A 25,933-nucleotide genomic window follows, 5' to 3' on the forward strand; every position below is an offset into this window, starting at 1 on the left:
ATTATCTGATTGTTAATCATGATATCTAAAAATTTATAGAAATTTAAAGGGGTGGTTGATTATGATTTTGTTAGTGTGTAATGTTGCTGTTTGAGCATAAACATCTGCAAAGTTACAACGCTCAAAGTTCATAGCAAAGGGAGATCTTTTATTTTAAAGAAATAGCTTTTTAAGGACTACAACAAACGGCTGGTAGAGACATTCTTCCCGGTTTAGTGACATCACGAACCCTAAAATTTACATAACCCCCGTCCCCGGGAATCCGATTGACAAATTATCATGACAGAATATGCTAATCAATGACTAGAAGATGACTACACATAAGCTACCTAAATTCATCAACTAACCATTCAGAAATGTCCTGTTGCATTCTACATGTTGTCACTTCTTCTTGAGTCTCTCCATCATTGACTCGGTTTGAACATAAAAGGCTAAAAGTTTTTGAAATTTTCAGTGCATGTCTGGTTGAGGTAAAGGACACAAGCTGTTGTAGCTCCGCCCTCTGTGCCGGGAGCAGCAGCTCATTTGCATTTAAAGGGACAAACCCTCAAAAAGTGACAATTTTAACATGCTATATAAAAATATCTGTGGGGTATTTTGAGCTAAGACTTCTCATACACACTCTGAGGACATCAAAGACTTGTTTTACATCTTGTGAAAAGGGCATTATACCACCCCTTTAATTTAATAGTTTGGGCTCTTTTGTTAATTCTCACCATTTATATTATAGTAATGTTCCAAGTGAAAGGATTTCTTGTATAGCTTACAGCAGGGATTGAAAACAATTCAACAAAGGCATCAGTAAACTAATATAGAAATTTATTAATACACATTTGAGTGATTCTGAGAATGTAAAGTTGATGAAAAATGAAAAAAATATTCAACCCAAGCCAAATTTTGTGCAGAATCTTTTCTTTATAACCTCCAATAATCGCTGCCTGTAAGCCCTTAGAAGATTCGGTCACTTCCCTACTGCAATCTTAGTCTATTCCTCGCTGACACAAGCTGTTGTAGCTCCGCCCTCTGTGCCGGGAGCAGCAGCTCATTTGCGGGCCAATACTGAGCCGGCGTTCTGACGTAGAACATTGAAGCACTGTGTTTTTAACATTAACAAAGGTCTTACAGGTTTGGACCGAAGTGAGGGTGAGTTATTAATGACAATAACTAATGACAGAATTTTCTTTATTGGGTGAACTAACCATTTAACTATTTTCTTTAAGTTATTTTCTTTATCAAGTGATTCCTGACATCTCCACGCATTTTCGAAGCCATGACGAGAAGCCTAGTGTAAAAAAAAAATAACACTGCTGGATTATTAATAATATGTTTGAGTATGACTGCCTCAAATAACCCATCAGGGCTCGCAAAATCGCCTGCCCGACGTCCCGGGGCTATATTGTTTTCCATTCGGGCTACCAAAATGCATAACCGGCCTGCCCGACGGGCTATCTGAAATACTGTTCGTTTCAGTCTTGTTATAATCAGATTCAGCGCGTTCTTCATCTTCAATCCGCAGTGGCTCCGAGCAGAGCGCACGTCAGAAACAGAGGACAGGGTGTGTGTGTGTGTGTGTGTGTGTGTGTGTGTGTGTGTTCATCTGAGTCTCATTGGTCTGTCAATGTCAGAATATTTGAGATGACCAATCAAATCAAAGTAGGCGGGCTTTATATACACAGAAGCTTCTGAGCGCGAATTTGAGCAGAGCGACTCGCTTCAGTTTACGGTCAAGTGCGAGATAAGATGTAAGTAGCTAAACTAAACATTTCATATTTGACAGTTTTTTAGGTCATAAATGTGAAACGAATGACAAAAATGATCAGACAAACGAATATACTTTTGTCGAATTTCGCCATTTTGAACTGAAAATAGGCCTATGTAACGTGACTAATAATTAGTTTGCTGTCATTGTGAGGGGACATTAACAGAGCATTAACAAAGCCGTTTTCATGTTGGGCACAAGATTAATAATGAATGTGTACATGTTGAGAATTAATATACAATTTGTAGCCTTCAGTAAATTAAAAAAGTTCAGCTTTAGGAGGGGAAGAGACAGGGCAAGATGAGACTGAGAGAAAAAGAAAGAGTGATGGATAAGAAGTGAGAGCAGGTATTGACAAATAATCTACTGCCCACTGACGTTGTTTTAAAGCTATTTCTTATCCTTTTTTGGCCTTAAAATGTCTTGAAATGGACATATCAGAGAAATAAAAAAAATGAACCCCCTAATAACCTTAAATGCAGGACCTCTTTGATTATAAAGCCCTGTCTACGGCCCTGTATTAGGAATAAGATCAATAATGAATGTGTACCTAGCTTTCCTAGTAGCTTTCAGTAAATTAATGCATCTGAGAAAATGATTCATAAATCAACCTATCAGATGACCCTATGCTTCACTGACAGACAAAAATGAAAAGCCTATATCAGTCAAAGCTCAGCTTTAGGAGGGGAAGACAAAGAGAATAGGAGTGTGATGCTGATGAGGAGAGAAAAATAATCAGCTGGCCACTTACATCCATTTTTTTTGGCCTTCAAAACATCTTAAAATGCACATAATTATGTAGATCAGAGAAATCTAAATTTTCTCGGGGGTGCCCCCGAACCCCCCTGACTGAGTATGAGTGAGTATTAGACCCAGATTAGACCCTAAACTAAAGTGTTACTTTTTTTTAGTTTTTTTATCATACCCTCATTGGGGGCTGAGCCACAGACATGACTGATTCATGTTCCATACTTGTCACACACATTTCAGTTCAGTTAGAACCAGATGCATATTTGTTGATATTTTGTGTTTTGAAAAAGTTTTTGATTCATTGTTTTGACTCCTAACCAATTTTCTACATTGAAAATTGTTTTTTTATCTGGGCTAGTAAAATTCATTTCGGGCTACCAAAATCTGAAGAGTGCCTGCCCGAAGGGCTACCAGCGATTTTGAAATTTTGCGAGCCCTGCCCATAGTTAATTATGAGCTGATGCTGAAGAGTTAACGAACAACGGTAAACTTACATGCTTAGCGGGTTAGTGAGAATCAGATACACAACATAAAAATAATATTACACGTTATGTATAGGGGTGTGACGGTTAGTATATAACCGTGAGACCGACGGTTATAGTTGAACACCGTCATTAGAACTCTATAACCGCCAAAACCGTCTTATTAAAATATTTTTTACAAACAGTATTTAAACATTCTCTATGATAAAAAAAATTATTAAAAACAATTGTTAACAGTCTGTGTTATTAATGGTCTACGTCGTTTCCAACTGTATTTGATTCTTTGCCACGTACCCCCTGACCGACCGCCAATCATTTGAGATAGAAATAAAAGCTATGACTATGATATAGTAATGTGCCATCATTCTGAGATTTATTAAACAAATGAAAAACATTTGCAATAATAAACATTAGCAATAAACATTTGCAATAATAAACAACGTATCATTACCGCTAACTGATCGTGCAGTTTAATTACCCCTTGACTGGCCCCAAACATGTTTGATAAAAGAAACATATACAGTGTGTATATAACCTATATGATGTGTATTACATTTTAGCTCAAAAACAATTGTAATAAAAGATAGGATCATAAGATGCGCAAGCGCAATATATCGGAAGACATGGTTTTTACCACTTAATGAAGTTTTGTAAATCGTCAGACATGATTTTAAGTCCATTAAGTTTTGCTTTGTAGAAAGCCTTTCTTTAAAGCGAATTTCGTTTTGTACAAATTGTATCTTAATTTTAATAAATGTTTCATTAACCAATTGCATGTATTTAATAAATAAAAAGTATTTTTATTATATAGCAGACAATATAATAACCGTGACATGGAGGCACCGGTGCGCCGCGTTCACTTGCATTGCATTGTAAACTAGAGCGCATCTCATCGTAAATGAATGAAACTCAGCGTAGGCCTATGCCTCATACCTATGTCCATAGACCGCAAAACAATCAGCGGATGGCGGGCGGGTGCGGCTTTGAAATTTGGTAAAAAAACGTTGGTGCGGATGAGTTTTGTGATGCGGTTGAGAATGAAATACCCCATCCGCGTATATCTATCGATAACAACACTGAACACTACACAAATATTAATTTAATTTTTTTAATTTAGGCGATCAGCTTATCTGTGTCTGCTCGTTTATTCAAACTAAGTTGTCCTATAACAGACAAACCTGTTTTTTTTTTGTTTTTTTTTAAAGTCACAGCGATCATCGTTTTCAAGTACTTGTGCACATCCCTACTGCATATAATCTTCACTGTATACATTAAACAAAGATTAATCCTTAAAGTTACAAAAAAATCTCCACAGGAAATGCCACAGAAAAAGGTGATGTGCGACCCCAAACATGACATATAACATGCAAGTAGAAGCCTTAAATTAAGTAAAATTATGGATGGAACATGATTTTTTTTAAATATATAATTATATATTCATATTTTTTTTCTATAAATTCAGAAGGTATGTTTTAGAGGAAGCAACAATTTTGATCCACTTAGTGTCTGACAGATGTTTGACTGTGCACCTGTGTAGTGGTGCACATTTGTGACCTTCCTGCGAAGTTTGGGATCTCTGCAATTTATAGGCTCTGATGCCCATACACTTAAGGCACAAAATAAAATAAAAAATAAAATAAAAACAAACGTAATAGAAGACTCTTAAATAAACCCTCTTACAAGACTGCCAAATAAAAATGAAAAGTCAGTAATGCTTCACAATAAGGTTCCATTAGGTAACATTATTTAATACATTCACTAACATTAACAATGAGCAATTGATTTGTTACAGTATTTATTAATCTTGGTTACCATTAGTTAATAAAAATTTCCACATTTACTAATACAATATTAAAATCAAATTAAGAATAATGAATACTTTATAAGTTTTTTATGAAGTTAACTAATTTTAACAAATGGAACTTTAGTGTAAAGTGTTACCCAAAAAAATCTTAGGCCATACCCAGTCAGCACAGATGCAACACCACCACGGGCATGTAGCAGCATCACCTGAAGATCTTGCACCTGTGTTTAAAAAAAAGATAGATAGAAATTAGAATTTCCTACATAATTCACTCAGCATTCAATTTAAACATTAAATAACTTGTCATGTAACAGCTGTCCTTTGAAAACACACTAGACAAAGTACCTGCTGTTTGAGTCGCTTCATTTCTAGTGCGCGTGGGTCAACATTGAGAACAGGCTTATTCTTGATTTTACGGGCACGATCCGCATAACGCAACGTGTTGATGGTCTCCTCAATGTTGGAGTCTGCTGGACTGACACACGCAATCATCAAGGTGTGGCTGTTACCTCCGAGGGAGTCTGGGGGAAATGGTTTGAGAAGCATTTCATGACCAACTAGCCAAAAAAAAAAAAAAAAAAAAAAAACCTTGACATGTTGCTAGATGTTATAATGTTAGGCATTGGGTGCATCTCAATCATCTCCTTAGCTCGTGAATCAGTTTATCGTGTTCATGAACTCGAGCACTGGTAAGGACAGTAAAGGACGCTAGCTCATTACACATTGGGACACTGATGACCATTTCCGGCGACATGACAAAGTCCTCATTGTACAACATCACTACTGGTAATTATAATTAACAGCAGAGCTAATGTTTTTCTGACATTACTTGTAATGATATTTAAAGTGCATTATGATAATTTTTTTACTTGTTACATATACATGAAACATTTCAGCCATAAATTATAAAATGTTAGTTGGATTGTTAATTACCCATCTAGCGATTTAGGTTTATGCCAAAATATAATAAAATATTGGTTGTATTTTTAAAACCTTCTATTGCATGTTATGTGTAGCGAGTTGGCTCACGTGGTTTACGTTTCGTGCTTCAGAACTTCACAAGAGGATCTTAGTGATCTTCCAGGGGGACGCGACAACTTAAAATTAAATATATTAATATAATTCAACTTTTTTGTTGTTAAAAAATTAACAAAGCACCACCTCTCTCGTACCTATTCTGCGATTTGTTTTGGAGCAGCCCACACCGTTTCTCATTGCTCTGTGTGAAATACAGACTGAATGGTGGCTAAAAACACCCAACAGCTCAATGAACATAAGATACGCAAACTAAATCTCTCAGTTGGATAAAGAAAACCAGTGTCACTAAAAAAAGTTTCAAAGGATGACAATTGTAATGAAGGTAAAGATGATTACAGTGACATACAGGAGTCATACATTAGGCATGCACAAGTCCGTTATTATTGATGCGCAAACAAACCGTATGTGTGCGCTCTTGGCTCACTGATCACTATAATAGTAATTCTGCATGAACACTGTTGAACATAGTCATGTAGTTTAAATGATTGTACTGTGAGTGTTTTATAATGGATGCTTGCCGAAGAAGCGTGTTTTGGAGAAGTTTGTGAGGATCTGTGGTGTTTAATACCTTTTTATACCATCTAAGTGTCCTCTCTTCTGTAGCTTATACATTTTAATTTGATGTTAAATATATGTCTATAGTTCAATTGTCAAATACTATACATGTAACCTCTCAGCTGTTGTGTATTTTAACCGTATGCTATGTTCTATTTAATGATTGTACAGCACTTTGGTCAGTCCTGTGACTGTTGAAATGTGTTTTATAAATAAACAAACTAAACTAAACTAAACTTTATGTACACAGGCATCAGACAATCCAAACATGGACACGATTGCTTGTTCTGACAGTGGAAATGTCCACTGATGACATCGACCTGCCTTCAGATCACTGAGTTTCCACACATTCAGGATGTTTTTATTTTTTATTTGTATTTTGGGGTTTAATAATTCTGAATGGATCAATATAGTAGTTGTATGCAGTCCTTTGGCAACTCGCTGTGGTCTTGTTTGGTATGGCAGGTTGACTTGTGCTTATTTGTTTAAGTTACTGTATAACTGACCAGAGCAAGTACTTTTAAGTTGTAAAAATTGTCTGCACTGACATTTTTGCAAAGTATGTTTGAAAAAAAGAACACTGAAGGTTTAAAGGGTTAGTTCACCCAAAAATGAAAATTCTGTCAGTAATTACTCACCCTCATGTTGTTCCAACCCCGTAAGACTTTTGTTCATCTTCGGAGCCTCTGAGTGAGTTCACGTAGTGTAACAGCGCTTCTGGGTTGTACGTCAGAACGTAGGCTCACTATTGGCCGACGCTGGTCATGTGTGATGCGCGTGATACTGGCCAATAGTGAGCCTACGTTCTGATGTACAACCCAGAAACGCTGCGCTGTTACACTAAGGGCGCTTTCACACTAGCACTTTTGGTGCGCACCCGGGTTCGAATGACGTCAAGAGTTCGGTTCGTTTGGATGATGTGAACGCTGTTTTCCGAACTCGGGTGCGCACCCGCGAACCGTACTCGAGTCCGCTTAAAAAGTTGGTCTGGGGTACGGTTCATGTGAACTCGGGTACGGTTCGCTGCTGATATGAACGCAATCGTACCAAATCGCGAAAGTGAACCGCTATTGATGACATATAATCTGGTGCGTGCCTGCGTGCGTTTGTGTTTAACAACTGTAAAAGGGTCTATATACACTTACCTTGACGAAAAGCGGGATTGACGCACTGCAAGCAGAGAGATGATTTCTGCTTGCCTCCACAAAAATTGTCTTCGGCGGGCGGGCGGACATCCCGCTGTCTTTGGAACGGTTTTAATACTTTTGCGGCAGACAGACGCAAGTGTGTTTCTGTATCTTTTCTTTGAAAACAAAACCAAAGGTTCAAAAAAAGAACAAAAAATGTGAAGCGAGCAATTCTATCCATTTTGACGCCTTTTCATAGCGGTTACCAAGCAACACGAGTACGCGCCAGCTGCAGCTTGACGTAAGCGTACCACGGTTCGGATGCAAATAATATAATGTGAACACAGCCCATCGGGGGCAGGGGGAGGGGGGAGCAATCGAACTCGGGTTCGGAACAGGCAATCGAACCAAGTGTGAAAGCACCCTAAGTGAACACACTCAGAGGCCCACACAGAAGAAAATGAATAGTTGAATAAGTCGTTATTTTTGTTTGTTTTTTTGCGCACAAAAAGTATTCTCGTCACTTGATAAACTTAAGGTTGAGCCACTGTAGTCACTTGGACTATTTTAACAATGTCTTTACTAACTTTTCTGGGATGGCAGATATGGATTACCTAGCAGCCTATGAAGGAGTGAGCCAGCTCTCAGATTTCATAAAAAATATCTTAATTTGTGTTGAAGAACAACAAAATTAAGTTGAAAGTAATAACACTAGAATACAAATGTTTTTGTGAATAAAAGGGTGGGGTGGGTGGGTGGGGGGAGGGGCTTGCAGTATTGATTCAGAGAAAAAGCCTTGGGGTAAAAAAGGTTGAGAACCACTGCGGTTAAGGGAACAAGGTGAACATCGATGCTCCCTGGTTTTCACCGTGCATTGTGGGACATTTTAGGGAGCGATCGTTTCAGTGCCCTGGAAGGATTCTGAGATTAAGGGCCCGTCCACACGGAGATGCGTTTCGCTGTATACATTTTTTATCGTACTGGCGTTTCGTCCACACGGATCCGGCGTTTTCGGAGACTGAAACCGCTATTTTTTTAAACCGGGTCCCAAGGTGGATAAATCTGAAAACGCCGCCCTTGCGTTTTTTCGTGTGCACGGCCAATCCGTACATTTTGTGAAACGATGATGTCATCACACCAAGTGTCAACTAGTCAGACACCGTTAAGTCACAGCAACTACATTTATGGTTTTTCATATTGTTCAACAAAGTTCTTGATTAAAAAAGAAAAAAGAAAAGAAAAAAATAAGCTACTGTGCCCAATATTATTGTTGTATACAGCCATAGTATACAGCGCGCAAGGTTTATGCTCATGCTTTAAGTCTTCTTCTCCGTTTTTAGTGTATGTCTGTGGCAGAATTACAGCGCCACATACTGGTCTGGCATGTATACTACATCGTTTTGAGTCGGTTTCAGTGGTTTCGTGTGTACGCAGATATTTCTTGAGACGACGCCGTGTTTACGGAATTTTTTTTTTGAACGGGGAAAAAAAATATCGGATAGGGAAAGCTCTGGCTTCGTGTGGATGTGGCCTAAGACACCCATTAAAATGGCAGACTCCCTGATCAGTGCCCTGACTACTGAACTAGGGAGATGATTGAGACTAGCATTGTTAGCATGTTTGCAGGATAGTTGCTAGGCTGTAGCTAGAAACTCTAGGAGGAGTTAGTCAGAATTTTACTCAGAATGATGTTAAAGTATTGGATTTAGTATGTCTTAAATTCCTTAATGTTCACTCACTTGTTATATGACAGGGCTCTAGACTGCAACCATTTTTTGAGAATTTTTGGAGTCGCATTTTTGCGAGTGCATGGATACGCACTCAATTGGCGTCTGCCTACCTATACTTGCCTTAGGGATCTAATCTGACACACATCATCGACTATGGCAAATCAGCTATTCTCCCATAGTTAGTCCTGTTGGAGTTTTCCCTCTTTTGCACCTCACTTTTAAATCGGTAATTCGAAAATGCGCACAGCCGCATGGGCATTCATAACAGTGCGGAGCAAAGCGAGTGTTTTCAATTAATTCCTATGGAAGCTTCTATAGGAATGAACTCAAAATGCTCGCTCCGCACCAGTGAATTCGAATTAGCACTAAATCGGGGTGGCATCTGCTTGAATGGCGAGTTCATTATTATTCAAACAACGAAACAGTAAAATGACAAACTTGCTTAAATAGGCGCTTTTACATTCCAATTTGAAAAAATCTTCCGCCATCAGTCACATTTGATAGTTAAAAGATTAAAACATTTTGCCAACATGTCTTGTCACTGTCAGTCTTTTTACATCAGTAGAAAACTAGAATATGCAGAATAAGACACATCAGCATGCATTGATTAATCCCATGTTGTAGCCAAAAAAAAAAAAAGTACGACCAAATCGTGTGCTGGTGCGACCAACTGAGAAATTTAATCGCACCAGTGCGACCAGTGGGAAGAATGAGTCTAGAGCCCTTTAAATGTTGTAGTAAAAAAGTGATTTGATGAACAACTGACTTTATGGACTAAATGAATCTTACCCTGTAAGAGGCGCGTCAGTTTGGAGTCCCTATATGGCACAAAGGTCCCCTTCTTGCTTTCATCACCGAGTGCACTGATCACATTCCCCAGAGACAGCAAACCACGGTTAATGCTGATTCCTGTGAGACAAATGTTATCAAGAATGTGTTTAAGGAATAGTTCCTCCAAAAGCTACAATTTTTGGATGAGTCATTTACTCATAGTCATGATATTCCAAACCCATGAATGACTTTCATGGAACACAAAAGTAGAAATTTTGGAGAATATCCTGACCACACTTTAACATCATGCAAATAAAAATGAAAACACCACCAATAATGTATGCAAGAAAGTAGTTAAATGTGTGATGAAAAACTTTTCATTTCATGAGTTCATTTGCCCATTTAGGTAATCTTTAAGCTATTGAGGATGAACTTCTTTGGCTGTGTAGAAGTTCACAGTGAAGAAGAATTGAGAAAACAGCTTCAACCCAAGCTCTGATAGGAACTACTAGTGCTTAGAAGATAAGAATGGGTGGCAAGATACTTATATTAATAATACTGTTATACTGACTATACTGTACATCCAGCGCTTTACACCTGTTACACATACCCAGCACTTGATTGATCAATCCTGGTTAACTACTTCACTAAAGTGCTACCACACCGCATTTTTCTTTCCTTCCTTTTCTTTCGATTTTAAATCTCCTTTTTAAAATATCTCTTGGATCCGTTTTGCCTCCATTGCCATTTAAACAAGTGCAACTGCGTAGCTTAATGAGGGTCTGCAAATTAGTGGCTGATGAAAAACTAAGCTTTAAACACGTTATTTCCATCATTACATTGGAAAACACTAATTTCTGTGAAGCTTGTGTATAATTTTAGTTAAAGCTGTTAACTTAAGTTAAGCAAAATCGCACATGAGTGTACACAGTGTGTGGCTGTGCTCACGTCTCATGAGTATGTGCGTGGAGAGTTTGTGCACGCGTGTCTCATGAGTATGTGCGCAGAGAGTTCCACGTGTCTCGTGTGTGTAGAGTTTGCGTGTGCAAACTCGCACACACTCAATGAGACGCGAGCACACACACACAAACTCTCCGCGCACATACTCAAATGAGACGCGAGCACACACACACACTACCCTAAAGATGTGGAAAACTCGATCAAAAGTGTGGCTACATTTCTCCAGGCTCGATGCCAACAGCGCACGATGCAGTATTTGCAGTAAAATAATTGCTGCAAAGACCGGTACCACGACAAATATGATGAAGTAAACATAAGAGCAGAAAGTTGCTCCGTCTTCGCAAGGTAAATCAAGAGATCATTTGTTGATCACTCTGACAGTGTTTATATTGCATTAATGACCTACTGAAAGTACACTGCCGTTCAAAAATTAGTTGGTTAGTCAGAATTTTTTCTCAGTAAGGATGCATTAAAGTGATCAAAAGTGACCTTAAAACATGTGTAATGTTACAAAAGATTTCTGTTTCAAATAAATGCTGTTCTTTTGACATTTTTAATATGCAATATTGTTAAAATGGATTTCATAAAATTGGTTTCAAAAAAAGTATCGTTCAGGAACCGGTATCAAAATCAAGGTATCGGTATCGAATTTTTTTTAACGATACCCAGCCCTATTGTTTACACAGGGCGCATTCTGGGACTGATTGCAGCAATATTACTAGGTCCCCATTCCGGGATCGATCTTTCCTTTTTCTGTTTTGAATGCGCGCTTGCTTTTCACTTTCGCTTTTAAATCCGCTTTCACGCGTACCCTGTGCATATAGGCCTATAATTTGCTGGCATAACGGAGACGCTATCAGTATTGCAGGGTATTAAAATGGCTTTTGAAAGCCCACCCACTATTACTTTCACTTTCATGATAACGCCTAGGGAGCAGCGGCACGAACTAGGGGTGTACACGATACATTCTACACAAATCGCGATACTGAACTCATGATACTATTGCGATATTTTAAGCCAAAATAAAGATTTTTTTATCCTATTATCAGGACCCACAAATATTCCCCCATTGAATTATTATGCATTATATTCAACATTATATATAGTAATTGAATGTAACAATGTCACTTAAACGTAGTACTCGCGCTTTCAATACAGGCATTTGTTGGATTTAGACAAGCCGCGCACACACACACAATCTCCCGGTGCTTTATGTCCCACCTCTCCCGCTATTAATACACTATACATATAATAAACCATCTAAAATGCTTTGAATAATGATACGAAGGCATTTAAAAATGACTATTCCCAAACTGTAGGCTAAATGGTTAATTCATCCATAAATTATTCTGCATGCCATTTCCTCACGTTTAGTGTTTTTGCGTGACGCGAGAAAACATGTCTAACACCGACTACTGCAGCAAGCCTAGTATATATTTCTATTGAAAATGGATGGAGCAACACGTTTTGTTGGAAAAGAAATCATAAAAGTAATTTATTTGTTGTTGTTAGGGGTGGGTGATAACGCTATATCACTATATAGTTATTTCGCTTTGAATAAAGTTTTATTACATTTTTGGTACCATTGAAATTTCATTAATCTTATCACCAATTTCAATATCACAAAAAACAAATACTAGCAGAAGTATAAAAAACAGCTCACTGAAGTCAAATAAACAGCAAGTTAAAAAAAGAAACAAATAAACTGATTACTAGCAATAGGACAAAAACTACAAGAGAACAAAAGACCTACTTGAAAAACTTCAAGCACTAGAGAAAAAAAAAGAAGAAAAAAAAAGTTAATCGCGCCTGTCAGTATATCAACTACCCCCTAGCTGTGCTGTTTAAATTAATAAATATTAAAAAAATATATATTTATCCCACTCCCTGTCCATTTTAACTGTGGACATCATATTCTGTAGACTTTTTCCTTTTGTGTTGCACAGAATTCTTCTAAAAATAAATTAATTTTCTTTCTTAGGTGAATTAATTTACACCCTTGAGTGTAAAAAAACAAGTCATAAGAAATGCTGGCATGGAGGGATCCCATTGAAAATGCAAAACTATTAACTTCAAAATTAAATAAATTGGCATTAATATAAATAAAAATGGATTTTTGATTGCACTCACCCTCTTTGAGCCGATCTCCCTCTGCTTTAGTTTTTTTTTGTCTTTCAGATCCAGCGAGATCCACCAAGTGCAGTTTGGACACCATGACATCATTCCTTTACAAATAAATTATATAAAAAAAAAATGTATCCATATATCCAAACATTTTAGTTTCATACATTAGCAATTCACCATAATCATATTTTTAGACCTGCATACATTTTCATTGAAAATTCATTTTACCTTTACTTCAATTAGCACCTTCTTGCATCAAAACAAATGCTTATTACTTCTCATGCGCATCTTTCAAACACAAGCTGTATATGTCCATTCTAAATAGGGCTGCAACTAAATATTAAGATTATCGGTTAATCTGTCGATTTTTCCTATTAATCAGATGAAAAAAAATCTAAAAATCATTATACATTAATTTCGATCCATTATTTTAAACAACAACAACAAAAAATATATGTAAGGAATAATTGACGACAGGCCGTTGAATTATTAGAAAAATAATGCACACCCGAGGTGGTAATGCGGTCACGACGCGAAGCGGAGTGGCCGTTACACCTCGGGTGTGCATTATTTTTCTAATAATTCAACGGCCTGAAGTCAATTATTCCGCTTATACTACAGTTACCACACCTCGAAACATTGTTCAGATTATGTATTTCAAGACGTTTGTAAAGTTTTTGTCATTAAAACGCTCTTGTATGTAGGACTAATTTCTAACGCATCTAATCCCATGCCTCCGTTGCTAATTCCAAAACGTCATTTCAGAGTTAGTAACGGAGGTTTGAGCCGCTGATAGCAGACTAATGCTGGGGACACACGACTAGCTGACCCATTCTCTGACTGTTTTCATCGACTGCAGCAGATTTTAAACACCGACTTTGAACACAGACTGAACGCGCTGAACACGCGTTTGGACATGATCAGTCAAAGTATCAAATTACATTCATAACCGGCCTTAAAGTGTGTTCCCGGCTTTATGCAGTTATTAATGCAGTTATTAGAGAGAGATGTTGCATAAATGAGACAGAAAAGCATGTGCGTCAATATTATTATTTATTAATTAATTCAATCGTTTTAATTAATTCGTTAATTCTTTTTTTTTTCTATTATTGACAGATGACAGTAGACTAGCCAAATAAATGAAACCCAAAGCCCTTTTAACAAGTAGGCCTATCAATAATTATTTATTTGTTATTATCTGCAATAAAAATCCGTGCTGCAGGACTATCCATTTATTTAGCCTATATTCAGTTTAATTTTCTATTGATTATAGATAGGACTTTATAGTTTATTTATTCAAATTAAACTGCATGTTTCTATTGATTGTGAAGCTAGACATTGAAAATTGCAGATCAAGCGCATGGGGCGAAATGCTTTTTCTTGTTATGAATTGTATCCTATTTTCCGTTATTACAGTTGACTACGCGAAGTGATATGGAACTGTAATGCGGTCAAGACCTGCCTGGAACTACTTTAGCCGTGCGTTTCCCTGAAAATAATGCACACCTTAGAACGTTCGTCAACCAATCAGATTCAAGCATTCAACGGCCCTGTAGTATAAATATATATAATTCTTCCACATCCTGCCCAGTGCTGTCCTCTAAACAGTGTGTAATAAAGCCTATGAATAGGGGATGTATCTATGCTGTACATAAGCAAAAAAAAAAAAAAGGTTATAATACAAACATTAAAATAGTAAGCAATCAGTTGATTTTAGGTTTAATATGTAAAGCAGAAATGAAAACGAAAGCAAAAAAATTTACTTTTATGAGGTATGAAGAACACATACAATCCCTTGTCTCAGGCCCGGGGTGGGTAATCGGGAGAATTCCCGGTGGGTCGCTTCACTTTTGGGCCGGTCGAGGAATTTTTTTTCATTTTAAATTTGTCACGTTAGTTACATTAGGCTACACACGTTCCGCATTCTGACACCGCAGCGCGCAGCCTCTGCATGGGTTGTACCATGAGAGGGAGTTCTCCCCTCCCCTCCCATAGAGTTGGTTGGGTCCATAGCCCGTCTTTTCCAAAACGTTTTCTCAGGTAGGCTACCGCGGCACCGCCGGCGCCTACCGATAGCTGGGCCGGCCCTATGGCGGCAAATCAATGACAAAATTAAGCACAACTGATGCTGCTGCGCGCAGTAAATGACATTCGCGAGAGGATAACAGATCTACACGCGAGGAAACAGGAACTCGCAAGCTCATTCAAACCCTGCGCGCGCGCATGATATCTCCTCTGCACACAATACAAGCCCTCGTGCGCGCATGATCATTCCCCACGCTCTCGCGCTTGATCTCCTGCTTTTGCTCGCTCTAACACTTATTTTTGGCAGTCGATGGGCGGGACTTACTGTTTTAATAACCTCAAATGTTATTAGGTATCACGTTTTTTTTATTAAAAAAGCATTATTTTTTAATACAAATAAATCTGTAAACATTAGTTCAATATGCCTCTTTGTGGAAGAGTGGGATACATTTCAAATGCTTTCTTTCTTTCTGCTTTTGTTAATTTATCAACCTATCCTTGTGGAATAGTGGAACATTTTAACTTTCTCAGCTTAAGTGAATTATTATTTAACCTTTACATTATTTGTTGAACCATGTTATTAATAAAAACTACACAATAGTAAGAGCTGAACTGTTGCTTCATTTATCCAATTTGGGAAAAGTGCTAATTTGGAATTCCACCATGGAAAAAGAGGGCCAGTCTTGGGCCTGAAACTCCCGGGCTGAAAAGTCTATTGTCTGAATAGTTATATTATTGGGTTATTCTAACAATAAATATGATTACTTTTGTTAGATGTAGAATTTTAAAACCTACAATTTCTAACAAAAATGTTTTAGCAAAATGTGTATTTCAGTCATTAAAGTATCAGTCAATAGAATTATTGCGCTCCTGTTTTATTGCGCTCCGTCTTTTTGACACGCATGTGCGCACCGGCGCTTGTCTATTGAAGTCTGTGAAGTTTAGCAAGACGCTTGTCAGAATATACAAAAAAATGGAAATACTCGTGGGACTTTCTAAAATTTACAAGTAAGGATATAATCATAAAATATAAGTTATGCGCTGAGGGAAACACGTGTCAGATGCATTGAACAGCACATGCATCTGTGAAAGCACGACAGGGCAAGCGCTTGCTGTTGTTTTAAGTGCTTATAAATATAAAGCATTCTCATGTTTCCGACAATTAAATCATGTATTTTTCCCGCAGCAGCTCACTCGGTGTCTTTCGCTATTTTCCATATGCTTTTTGTCCAAAGAAATTGGTTATTCACTACGTGCACAGAGTGCAGACACGATTAATCGATAATCAAATTTGTTAGTGATCACTTTCATTATCGATAATTGATTTTATCGATTAGTTGTTGCAGCCCTAATTCTAAATATATAATCTTGTGTCAAATTAGCTCATTTTCTCCAATTCTATAAAACCTTAAACATCTTATACAGCCAACTCTCAAATTTGACAGCCTCCAAACAACTACTTCAAGTTGCTTAGTTTAACAGCATATGCCAAGATTACATACTTGTCTCCTTTGCGTCGCTGCTCCAGTGATATGGTAAAAATGGCATGTGAGCGAGATGAGGCTGCATTCATGGCTGTTGAGCCCACTGTTCGTGCAGAGTTTCCCAACTCAAGACAGCTCACCATCTCATGAGCGGTGAACACATCCTTTTCTGTCAGTCCAACAATCTACACCAAGAAGACCGAAAACAAAAAGACACCAATGGTCATACAGGGCACATGAGAATGAAGGATGTATACAGAGACGATAGCCTTGCAGGTAGCGCTCCAACGCACAGTGCAGTTGTCCCTGGGAGGTAAGCCCAGATTTGTGGTCCACTTTTCACTTCCCCACAATCAGGGTTTGAAATTAACACCCACCAACCTGCCAAATGTGGGTAAAACTCCACTGTGACAGGTAACACATATCAACACACTACCCAATTAGGTGGGTTATGATTAAAATATTATGCTCTATCACTTTGCATGGTATCACTATCAGAGCCTTTCCCCTAAAAGGAGCCTCAAATATTAGCAAAACTATACGTAAAAAGGGTCGCAGGCTGAGAAATGGCGCGTTTCAAATCAACACATTGTCTTCTATAACCGTACACACACCAGCGGTGCCCAACTTCAACTCCAGCTGTTCAAAGTCATGCAGCACCACAGCGTCGCTCACAGTTTTCCATTCAAATACGATTTAGGACAAATGCATAATGGCTTCATCCTAGGAAATTATGTCTTGTGCATTTTTCAGTAACAGGTTAGTTTTTGTGGCTTGAATAAATATGCTTCATATAGAGAAATATAGATAGCACTTTCTCTTTTCCAAATACCTTAATACAAACTCATTGACGCCACTGTTCATTCTTGAAGTGAACATTTGCCTGTATTGTAATTAGGGATGTCAATTTACACAAATTCCCATGATCGATGGTTGTTTAACAATCAATTCATCGTTACTATACGTCTACAGCAGTGGCATGAGCTGAAGATATGCGTTAAAGTCAGGCAAAACAAACCTGTTTCATGACTTGAAACAATATCACCCGTTAGCACATGCAGAAATTAGGAAATACAATTTTCGATTAAGATCAGGCCTGCAAACTTAGCCTGACTACATCAGACTTCGTACTTCCGCTCAATTTCAGTTCGCTTCAGTACTCAGTCTGAGATAGCGACCTGTCTATCAGTTTTCCTCCGGCCTGAAAACAGCCGGCCAATCAACGAACAGAGGGCGGGCTGAGAGCCGTGACGTATAGACGCTGATTGTACCGTGGATGCGTAGATTTACTTCACATAATCTGCAAAAGTCGTTCACAGCCATGTTCACTCCGGTATTTCGCTCGATGGTTTTGTTTTCGCATCATACATGTGTTTACAGTGGAAGTTAGATGCGGCTGAGCCAGCGCATAACACACGTCATAACCAAACGTTATGTGATTGGCTTACGGGTAACCAATGATTTTAAACTTCAGACAATGCTTCAATTACATGTTAAAATCATAAAAATGGCGATTCATAAATGAAGCAATTTGTTGTAGGGGGTTCTGGGGCATCGTCCCCCATGAGACCATTTTTATGATTTTAACATGTAAATGAAGCATTCTGACAATAAACATTTAGCTTCAAGACATTTGGTTCAAGTGTAGTAAAAAAATTAAATAAAATAAAAACTTTGACAATATGATTCAATATTGATTAAGTTGGGGCCTATCGGGTACAGTACGTAGCAAATTTCTTCAAAGAAAAATCTCTCAACTAATGCTGAAAACCATAAGTAACCCAAGTTGGTACATCATTCTAAAAATAAAGTATTACATTAAAATATTAAAATTATTTATTTGTAGGCTACTTGCATTTAAATCACAAATAACTAAGTTTTTATAATAACGTTATAATACATTTTTAATGACAATATGTTTCTACTCTTTTTAATATAAACATTTAAATGGTGGCTGTCATAAGTAAATATGATTTATTCTGAAGCAATACTCATCAGCTTTTACATATTTAAATCTGCATATTTGTGATTTTTACCCCAGGTAAAAATTCCCCAGGTAAATATTTACCTTTAAAAGATAAAGGACATTTTTTTACTAAATATATGCATTAGCTTTCATGTCAAATTCTTACATTTGATCAAATTCAGTTAATAATAAGGGCTGATATCAATCAAATTAAATAATTTACACTGCAAAATTACAACTAATAATTTTATGAGATTGTTGAAATAAATGTAAACTTTTTTTAAATCAATGATACTTTTAAACATGAAACTAAACCGCCAATAGGTGGTGGCAAGTGACTGTCTCAAATGAATCATTGAGTCATTCATTAATACGATTCTTTCAAAATGCTGAATCATTCAATAAAACACCACGCTAAGTGTTGCTTTTCTTAACCCTTTTCGGTGAAAAAGAACAAAAACAGTCAATATTGCGTCTAAATTGTAAGTGACTACATTAACTAGACTACTTGTTTATTAAACTATAAATTCAATGTAACATTTGAAATCGTGATAATATTCACTAGAACAGCTCCCTTAGTAATTATTACAAATTAAAAAAACTCAACATTTTGAATTTTTACCTCAGTATGTTTCTTCTGTGAGTTTGCGTGTGCGGTTACGCTCATTAGATGGGCATCGCAGCTACCAGAAATACACGATCCATTACCAATCGCCGTTTACGACAGCACGTTTCGATCGGTCGAGCAAGTAAAATTATTTCACTTGACAATTTCAGAAAAAAATCCACTTGTCCCAGACAAGCAGACAAGTGTTAATGTCAAGTCAAGTCATCTTCATTTATATAGCGCTTTTAACAATGTAGATTGTTGCAAAGCGGCTTTACATTGATAATAGGAAATGAAAGTAACAGAGATTGTTTTGGCTTTATAGCAGCTCTAGAAAAGTTATTGTCCAGCTATCCTAAAAAATTTCCAAAAGAAATATTTATTTGATGAACAAATTAAATCAACTACTATGATTTATATTATTTTGGTTTCTCTACCAATACATTTCAAAATTACAAATGCAGTGAAACTACAGGTATCCGGTTATATGGTATCGGCGAGTACCAAAAATAAAAGTATCGGTATCGGACTCGCTATGGAAAAAGTGGTTATCGGTGCATCCCTAATTAAAAGAGTTTATTTCTCCTTCTCAACAAGAATTAAGTGAGTCAACTCTTTGCAAATTCCTTTTGGGGTCGTAAAAAGTCTTAAGCCGCGTTTCCACCGCAGGAACTTTCCCCAGGAACTAGGAACTTTGGGCTGGTACTCGATGTGTTTACACCGCAGGAACCAGGGTCTAAATGAAGTTCCGGGTAAATATTTCCCCCTCCGATAGTCCCTGCTCATGAGGTAGTACTTTTTCAAAGTTCAGGAACTTTCAGGGGTGGGACTTGTGCGCTGCACAAGCTGATTGGTTGTGTTCACGCCGCATTTTGGTTGGATGACACCACGCAGCATTTATTTATTTTTAACCTCCCTTTTTAAAAAATCTATTGCGGTTCGTGTCGTGGCTTCATGCAGTAAGAGATGTCTGTCTGCAAATATGGAATTTAATAAAAAAAAACTGGTGGACTGGCGACGAGTTTCAGGCTTTATTAAGGGTATTTGTGGAAGAGGAAACTTTCTGCGCGTTCGTCCCAGCCATCTCACGGTCAATGTCTGCAATAGCTGATAACATACAAATGTTATATCTAACGTTAGCATTACGAGCTTACTGAACACGCTTTATCAGTGCTCGTCTCTTTTCTGACACAGCTTTTATTATTAAGTCATTATGTTCACACATTGTCATCTATTGCAAGGCACTCCAAACCATGTTACAAATTTACTATAACAGGATTGAAATAGCGCTTTGAGGTTAGTAACAAACAACTATTTACAAGACTGTCACTATTTATGATTGATAGACGGGGTTCAGGCTTTTTTTTAAGCGTATTTGTGAAAGAGGAAATTTTTGCGCGTTCGTCCCAGGCGTCTCACAATAACTGATAACATACGGTGTCTAATTTTATACGCATAGGCTACGAGCTTTCTGAACACGCTTTAGTATCAGTGCTCGTCTATTTTGTTTTGTTAATTACCTCGTTAGTAAACCAATACATAACTGCAGCACAGTTTGAATCTCCTCCATACTTAAATGTGGCGCTCAAAACTGATTACTGTCCGTCGCAGACTGGGAGGAGCAGTTGCGCGCAGTTTACCTTCCCGGTACTTTAGACCGCGGTGTAAACGCAGAAAGCAACCGGTCTGGGGCAAAAAAAGTTCCTGGGAAAAAAGTTCCTGGGACAAATTGTTCCGGGTAATGTCGGTGGAAAAGCGGCTATAGTCTTAATGTGTCCTGTAACAGGACACCAGGTTCTGCCAGTGTGTTAGCTTAATTTGGGATGTTAGTTTTGGGTTCATAGACCTTTGTTGGGAGAGTGAGTTCGCTGGATTAATCATTAAATATAATGAATCATTTGTGTGTCTGATTGGTCCAGATCAGGGATGGGCAACTTCGGTCCTGGAGGGCCACTGTCCTACAGAGTTAAGGGCGCTTTCACACTTGCAGTTTAGTGCGGACCGGGGCACGGTTCGCATGAAAAATCGCTAATGTGAACGCTGTCATCGGACCCGGGTGCGCACTAGAGTACCGAACCCGGGACTACCTGGAGGAGGTGGTCTGAGCTCGGTTGCTCCCGAACCGTGGTGCGGTTCGCGTTAATGTGCAAGCAACACGGACTCGGGTGCGTGCTTGTTCAGGAAGTATAGTATCCCGCGCATGCGTATCACTGTCGATATCATTGTTTCCTCACACACGACAACCATGAGTGGCAGGGGAACGTTGTGGGACACTGAAGAGGTGAGGTGCCTCATTCAAATTTGGGAAGAACAAACCATACAATAACCATACATACAAACCATACATAAAACAAACCATACATAAAAAAAAATCTTCTGCGAGCAGCAGAAACACGGCGTCCCCTGGATATGTGCTGAATTACACCATGTAATGAACATAAACGTAGTTGTCTCTATTATGCACTATGTTGTGCATAATAGCACCAAAAAAAGAGACAAATTACAGCTATGCTCAGTCGAGTTGTATTCTCCATGCGTTTTCCGTGTGCGTTTGCGATGACGTAAGATCACTGCAAACGCACCTGGGTTCGATACAACTAATTGAGTGTGAAACCAGACCAACGCTGCGGGGGGCGCCGGGAACTAGCGCACTCGGGTTCGGACCGCAGCAAACGAACCCAGTGGAAAAACGCCCTTAGCTTCAACCCTAATCAAACACACCTGAACAAGCTAATCAAGGTCCTCAGGATTACTAGAAAATTACAGGCAGGTGATTTTTTCAGGGTTGGAGCTAAACTCTGTAGGACAGTGGCCCTACAGGACCGAAGTTGCCCATCCCTGGTCCAGATGCTACACGGCCAAGAAAATCGCAATCAGTGAATCTCTACTACCCCCTTTTTAGGGGGATTTTGAACAGGGCATGGAGTTTGAAGATTAGGTAACTGTCATAGCATATTTCAGTCACAATGGGCTTTTTTCAAATCTACCAATATTTGCTCTTATTGCAGCAACTTTTTACATACCATGGGGAAACCGTGATGATTCTCAGCTGATCGAATCCGAAAAATATCTTAACAACTGGGAACAGGGCCAAAGGTTTTAAACAGCATGAGGGTGAGCAAGATCAAGTAAATGGGGTCAATAGTAAGTTCATGCTCATACTATAAAAATACTTTGTGGTTCTGCATGGTTATAGATTGTAAAACTCACTTTAATGCCGTCTTTAGGATCCTCTCTGATACTGATGACGGGTTTGTCCTTTGACGTGCACAGCAGGTCCAGTATCTCTTCATTGTAAATCTAAGATTTAAATAAAAAGTTTTTTTTTAAAACACACCCTTGAGTTACACAAAATAAGTATTGACTTCATTCATAAATTAAATCCATAAATGAGGACAACATGCTATGCAAGCTATACCTCAAGGTAAGATACAGTAAGTAGAAATTCACAGTCTGCACATTTAGACTTTTCCTGATAGATTCTTCGTATCACTCGCGGGATGACTCCAACCGTAGGCTCGTTCTCTTGTTCAGATGTGTACGTGCCGCCCATAGAGAACGTCTTCCCTGACCCTGTCTGTCCATAGGCCAGAACAGTGGCATGATAACCTGTGATTGCAAACAATGAACATTCATTTACATTGAAGTTCTTTGATGTTAACCATGCCTTGGGTCTTAGCATCAGATGGCATAAACTTTGACCTCACAACACGTTTGCGGAGTCTGATAAAAAAAATAAAAAAATTAACCATATTGGCTGAGGTTAATGCAACTTTCAATCCCCCAATCAACCCCCGTTCCGAGATCTACCTACCTGCAGAGCTCAGATCCAACACACCTGTCTGTAATTATCAAGTGCTCCTGAAGATCTTAAAGGCCGTGTTGCAGGGTAAATTTTTCAACGAATTTGTGCAGTTTGCTTGTTGGTAATAAACATTTAAACTGTTATCCATTGTATTTTATGTTGTTGGGTATCACAAAACGGAATATAATACGAAAAAGTAGGTACTCTTACAGCGGTTTGCAACGATTCTCCTTTCCCCCACAATGCATTGCATTACGTCACGTTATAATTTACCAAAGCCCGCATTGAGAGCGACTAGAGACGAGTGGCAGACAAGAGTATTCAGATAGCGCAGATTATAGATAAATAGAAAAATACATAGATATAGATAGATAGACTAGATATATAGATAGACTAGATATATAGATAGACAGACAGATAGATAGATATAGATAGATAGGCTAGTATAGAGAGAGATAGGCAGACAGCCAGATAGCATAAGTTAACGTTAGCATAGATAGCTAGCAGCTAGATAGATAAATAGATAAAAATATATAGTAGGTAGATTGACATCTGGTCGCGGGGTGAGCTCCTCGACCAGCGACCAAAACGCACTCACTTCCCTACAGCACAAGCTTTCCAACGCAGTTTCCATGGGACGGCACCACCCACACAAGCACCTGCCAAACACAGCGACAGACACGCGGCGGCTACGTTTGCAACAACATTTTCACCGGAGGAAGAGATAAACGCTTAGAAACGCCCATATAGCTAGCATGATGCCTTCTATTTCTAGATGACAAAGACAAAGTTTACCAGTACTACGACACTATGACAAAGGTTAGCGGTACTTATCTGAACTAACGTCATGATCACTGCCACTATATAAAGAAAACGTTGATATATATATATATATATATATATATATATATATATATATATATATATATATATATATATATATATATATATATATATATATATATATATATGCTGCGTTGATAGCAACTCACCAGGACACTTCACCAACTCTCCACTCATTCTCCATAGTTCTAATACAGGCTGAGGCTACCTTTCCTCCACTTCTCCCCAACACCGTCATCACCGAATTGCGTAAAAAAAAAACGTTAATACCAAAAACGTAAAAAACTGGTCTTTAAGACCATTTTTTTGACATTTTAAAAATGATATACATATCTTGAGTGATTTATGTACCCATTAATCGACAGTGGTGGTTAACCTGCAACATGGGCTTTAATTATCTGGTTCAGCTATGTTTGATCAGGGTTGGAGCTGAACATTGCATGAAGGTAGATCTCCAGAAACAGAACTGGGCACCCTGATTTAAAGATGAACTGAACTGAACTGAAAGAATCAATGTTGATAACGTGTTGTTTATGACAACTAAAAGTAAATTACACAAAAAAAAAATGAAAGTATCAATATAGCTTTTTGTTAAGCAACACAAAAATTGCTTTGTTCGTATAAGAACGCTGGCAATTTCGATGACATCACTGGCATGGTAGGACCTGCGAAGGTATATAGGCAGCTGCAGCTGCATACACACGAAAATGAGTAATTTGAATGGCATGGGTTACGCATTTGAGCCTGTGAGGGACAGGCCAGTAGTATCTGACTACGTTGTGTCCGAGCCAGGCCCAGCCCGACACATTAACTGTAATTATGAGCCAGAGCCCGATTTAAACCCGACCATTTTTTAATACGTGGGCAGTTATAGCCAGGGGGTGGCACCAGTGCTGAGGGGGTGCTAGATATATTATATATAAAAATAGTATTAAGGGATACTTCACCTCTGGAAAGATGGATGTGTATTTAAAATAGGTCATTTATGTAGAAGACATGTGAAATAATTTTTGAATTTGGAGCTTTCTAGACTGAGAAAAGCCAGAAAATTTTTTTGGGCTTATGTGGATGAAAAACAACTCCCAGAATGCACTTGCTTCACTGCCCTACAAGGCCACTCCCAAGCCACGCCTACCGTTAAAAGAGCGTGGTTGAAAACAACAAGGCTAGGCTACTAGTGAGACTCCGTGACGAGTTTGCCCGGCATTTCGAGATCGCCCAAAATGTCCGGGATTCGGCTTTTGCGTTCTACAGTCGCCATTCATAATGTTTACTGTGGCGAGCAGGACGAGACTGAGGGCCGCGGGTAAACGGCGCGAAGCCGGTGGCGTGATTACTGATGAGCGACACCTGTGAGACTCACCGGTCTCGTAGGCTCTCTCTCACGGAGGAGCGGGAATTTTCTTAGCAATGTTAAAACGCACATCAACCGATCACTTGTTTAGCGTTCATGTAAACACTACATTCAGATTCACCAATCGGAATGAATTCAGTTCGATTGAAACAAAAGGTGTGCATGTAAACAATGAATGGCGACTGCAGAGAAAGCAAAAGTAGAATCCCGGACATTTTGGACGATCTCGATGGCCGGACATGTCCGGGAAAAAGAGGAAGGTAACCCCTACTACTCAGCTTTCTCCTACTACTCAGCTTTCTCCACAGAACAAGAGCCTGTTAGCTTAGCTTCCTGACACTGTGTGTACATTCTGTGAGTGAGATCCCACCCTCTATGGGCGGGTTGAGAACATGCGGGACAGCCCCTACTATGGCTGTAGTCTTTAACCTCTGGCCAAAAAATCCTCCGATGACGCAAAATGACGATTTTTGCGTCATCTGAGGATTTTTTCCAGACAAAAAATACATAAATCTCTCATCTCAGGGGGATATGAGGGTGCAAAGCAAGGTCATTCGAAAATACTACAGGTTTTCTACTAATACAAAGCTTAATGCTAAATCCTGAAGTATCCCTTTAATAAATGAGCAAACATAGGCCACTTCATATTTAATATTCAATTATTTTAATTATCACAATTAAAGTATTTTATTAAATTGAACAAGCACAACATTCAGCATTCAATCAAATATTCTTAAAGATTTATTATT

At 38.4% G+C, this 25,933-nt stretch overlaps 1 protein-coding gene across 2 annotated transcripts in view; it reads right to left on the reverse strand.

The window, feature by feature from the left end:
- kif4 (kinesin family member 4) overlaps positions 1–25,933 on the reverse strand; it is a 125,022-nt gene that overhangs the window by 83,845 nt on the left and 15,244 nt on the right. For both annotated transcript variants that reach the window (XM_082141210.1, XM_082141211.1), the window contains exons 4-10: positions 22,601–22,791; positions 22,393–22,482; positions 16,628–16,794; positions 13,107–13,201; positions 10,035–10,154; positions 5,141–5,316; positions 4,955–5,016 (exon numbers count right to left, since the gene is read on the reverse strand). In XM_082141210.1, the coding sequence (XP_081997336.1) occupies positions 4,955–5,016; positions 5,141–5,316; positions 10,035–10,154; positions 13,107–13,201; positions 16,628–16,794; positions 22,393–22,482; positions 22,601–22,791 (901 nt within the window). The remainder of the gene's footprint in view (positions 1–4,954; positions 5,017–5,140; positions 5,317–10,034; positions 10,155–13,106; positions 13,202–16,627; positions 16,795–22,392; positions 22,483–22,600; positions 22,792–25,933) is intronic.

This window comes from Leuciscus leuciscus, assembly GCF_965113295.1.
Source record: "Leuciscus leuciscus genome assembly, chromosome: 16".
In the NCBI taxonomy this organism is placed as follows: domain Eukaryota; kingdom Metazoa; phylum Chordata; class Actinopteri; order Cypriniformes; family Leuciscidae; genus Leuciscus; species Leuciscus leuciscus.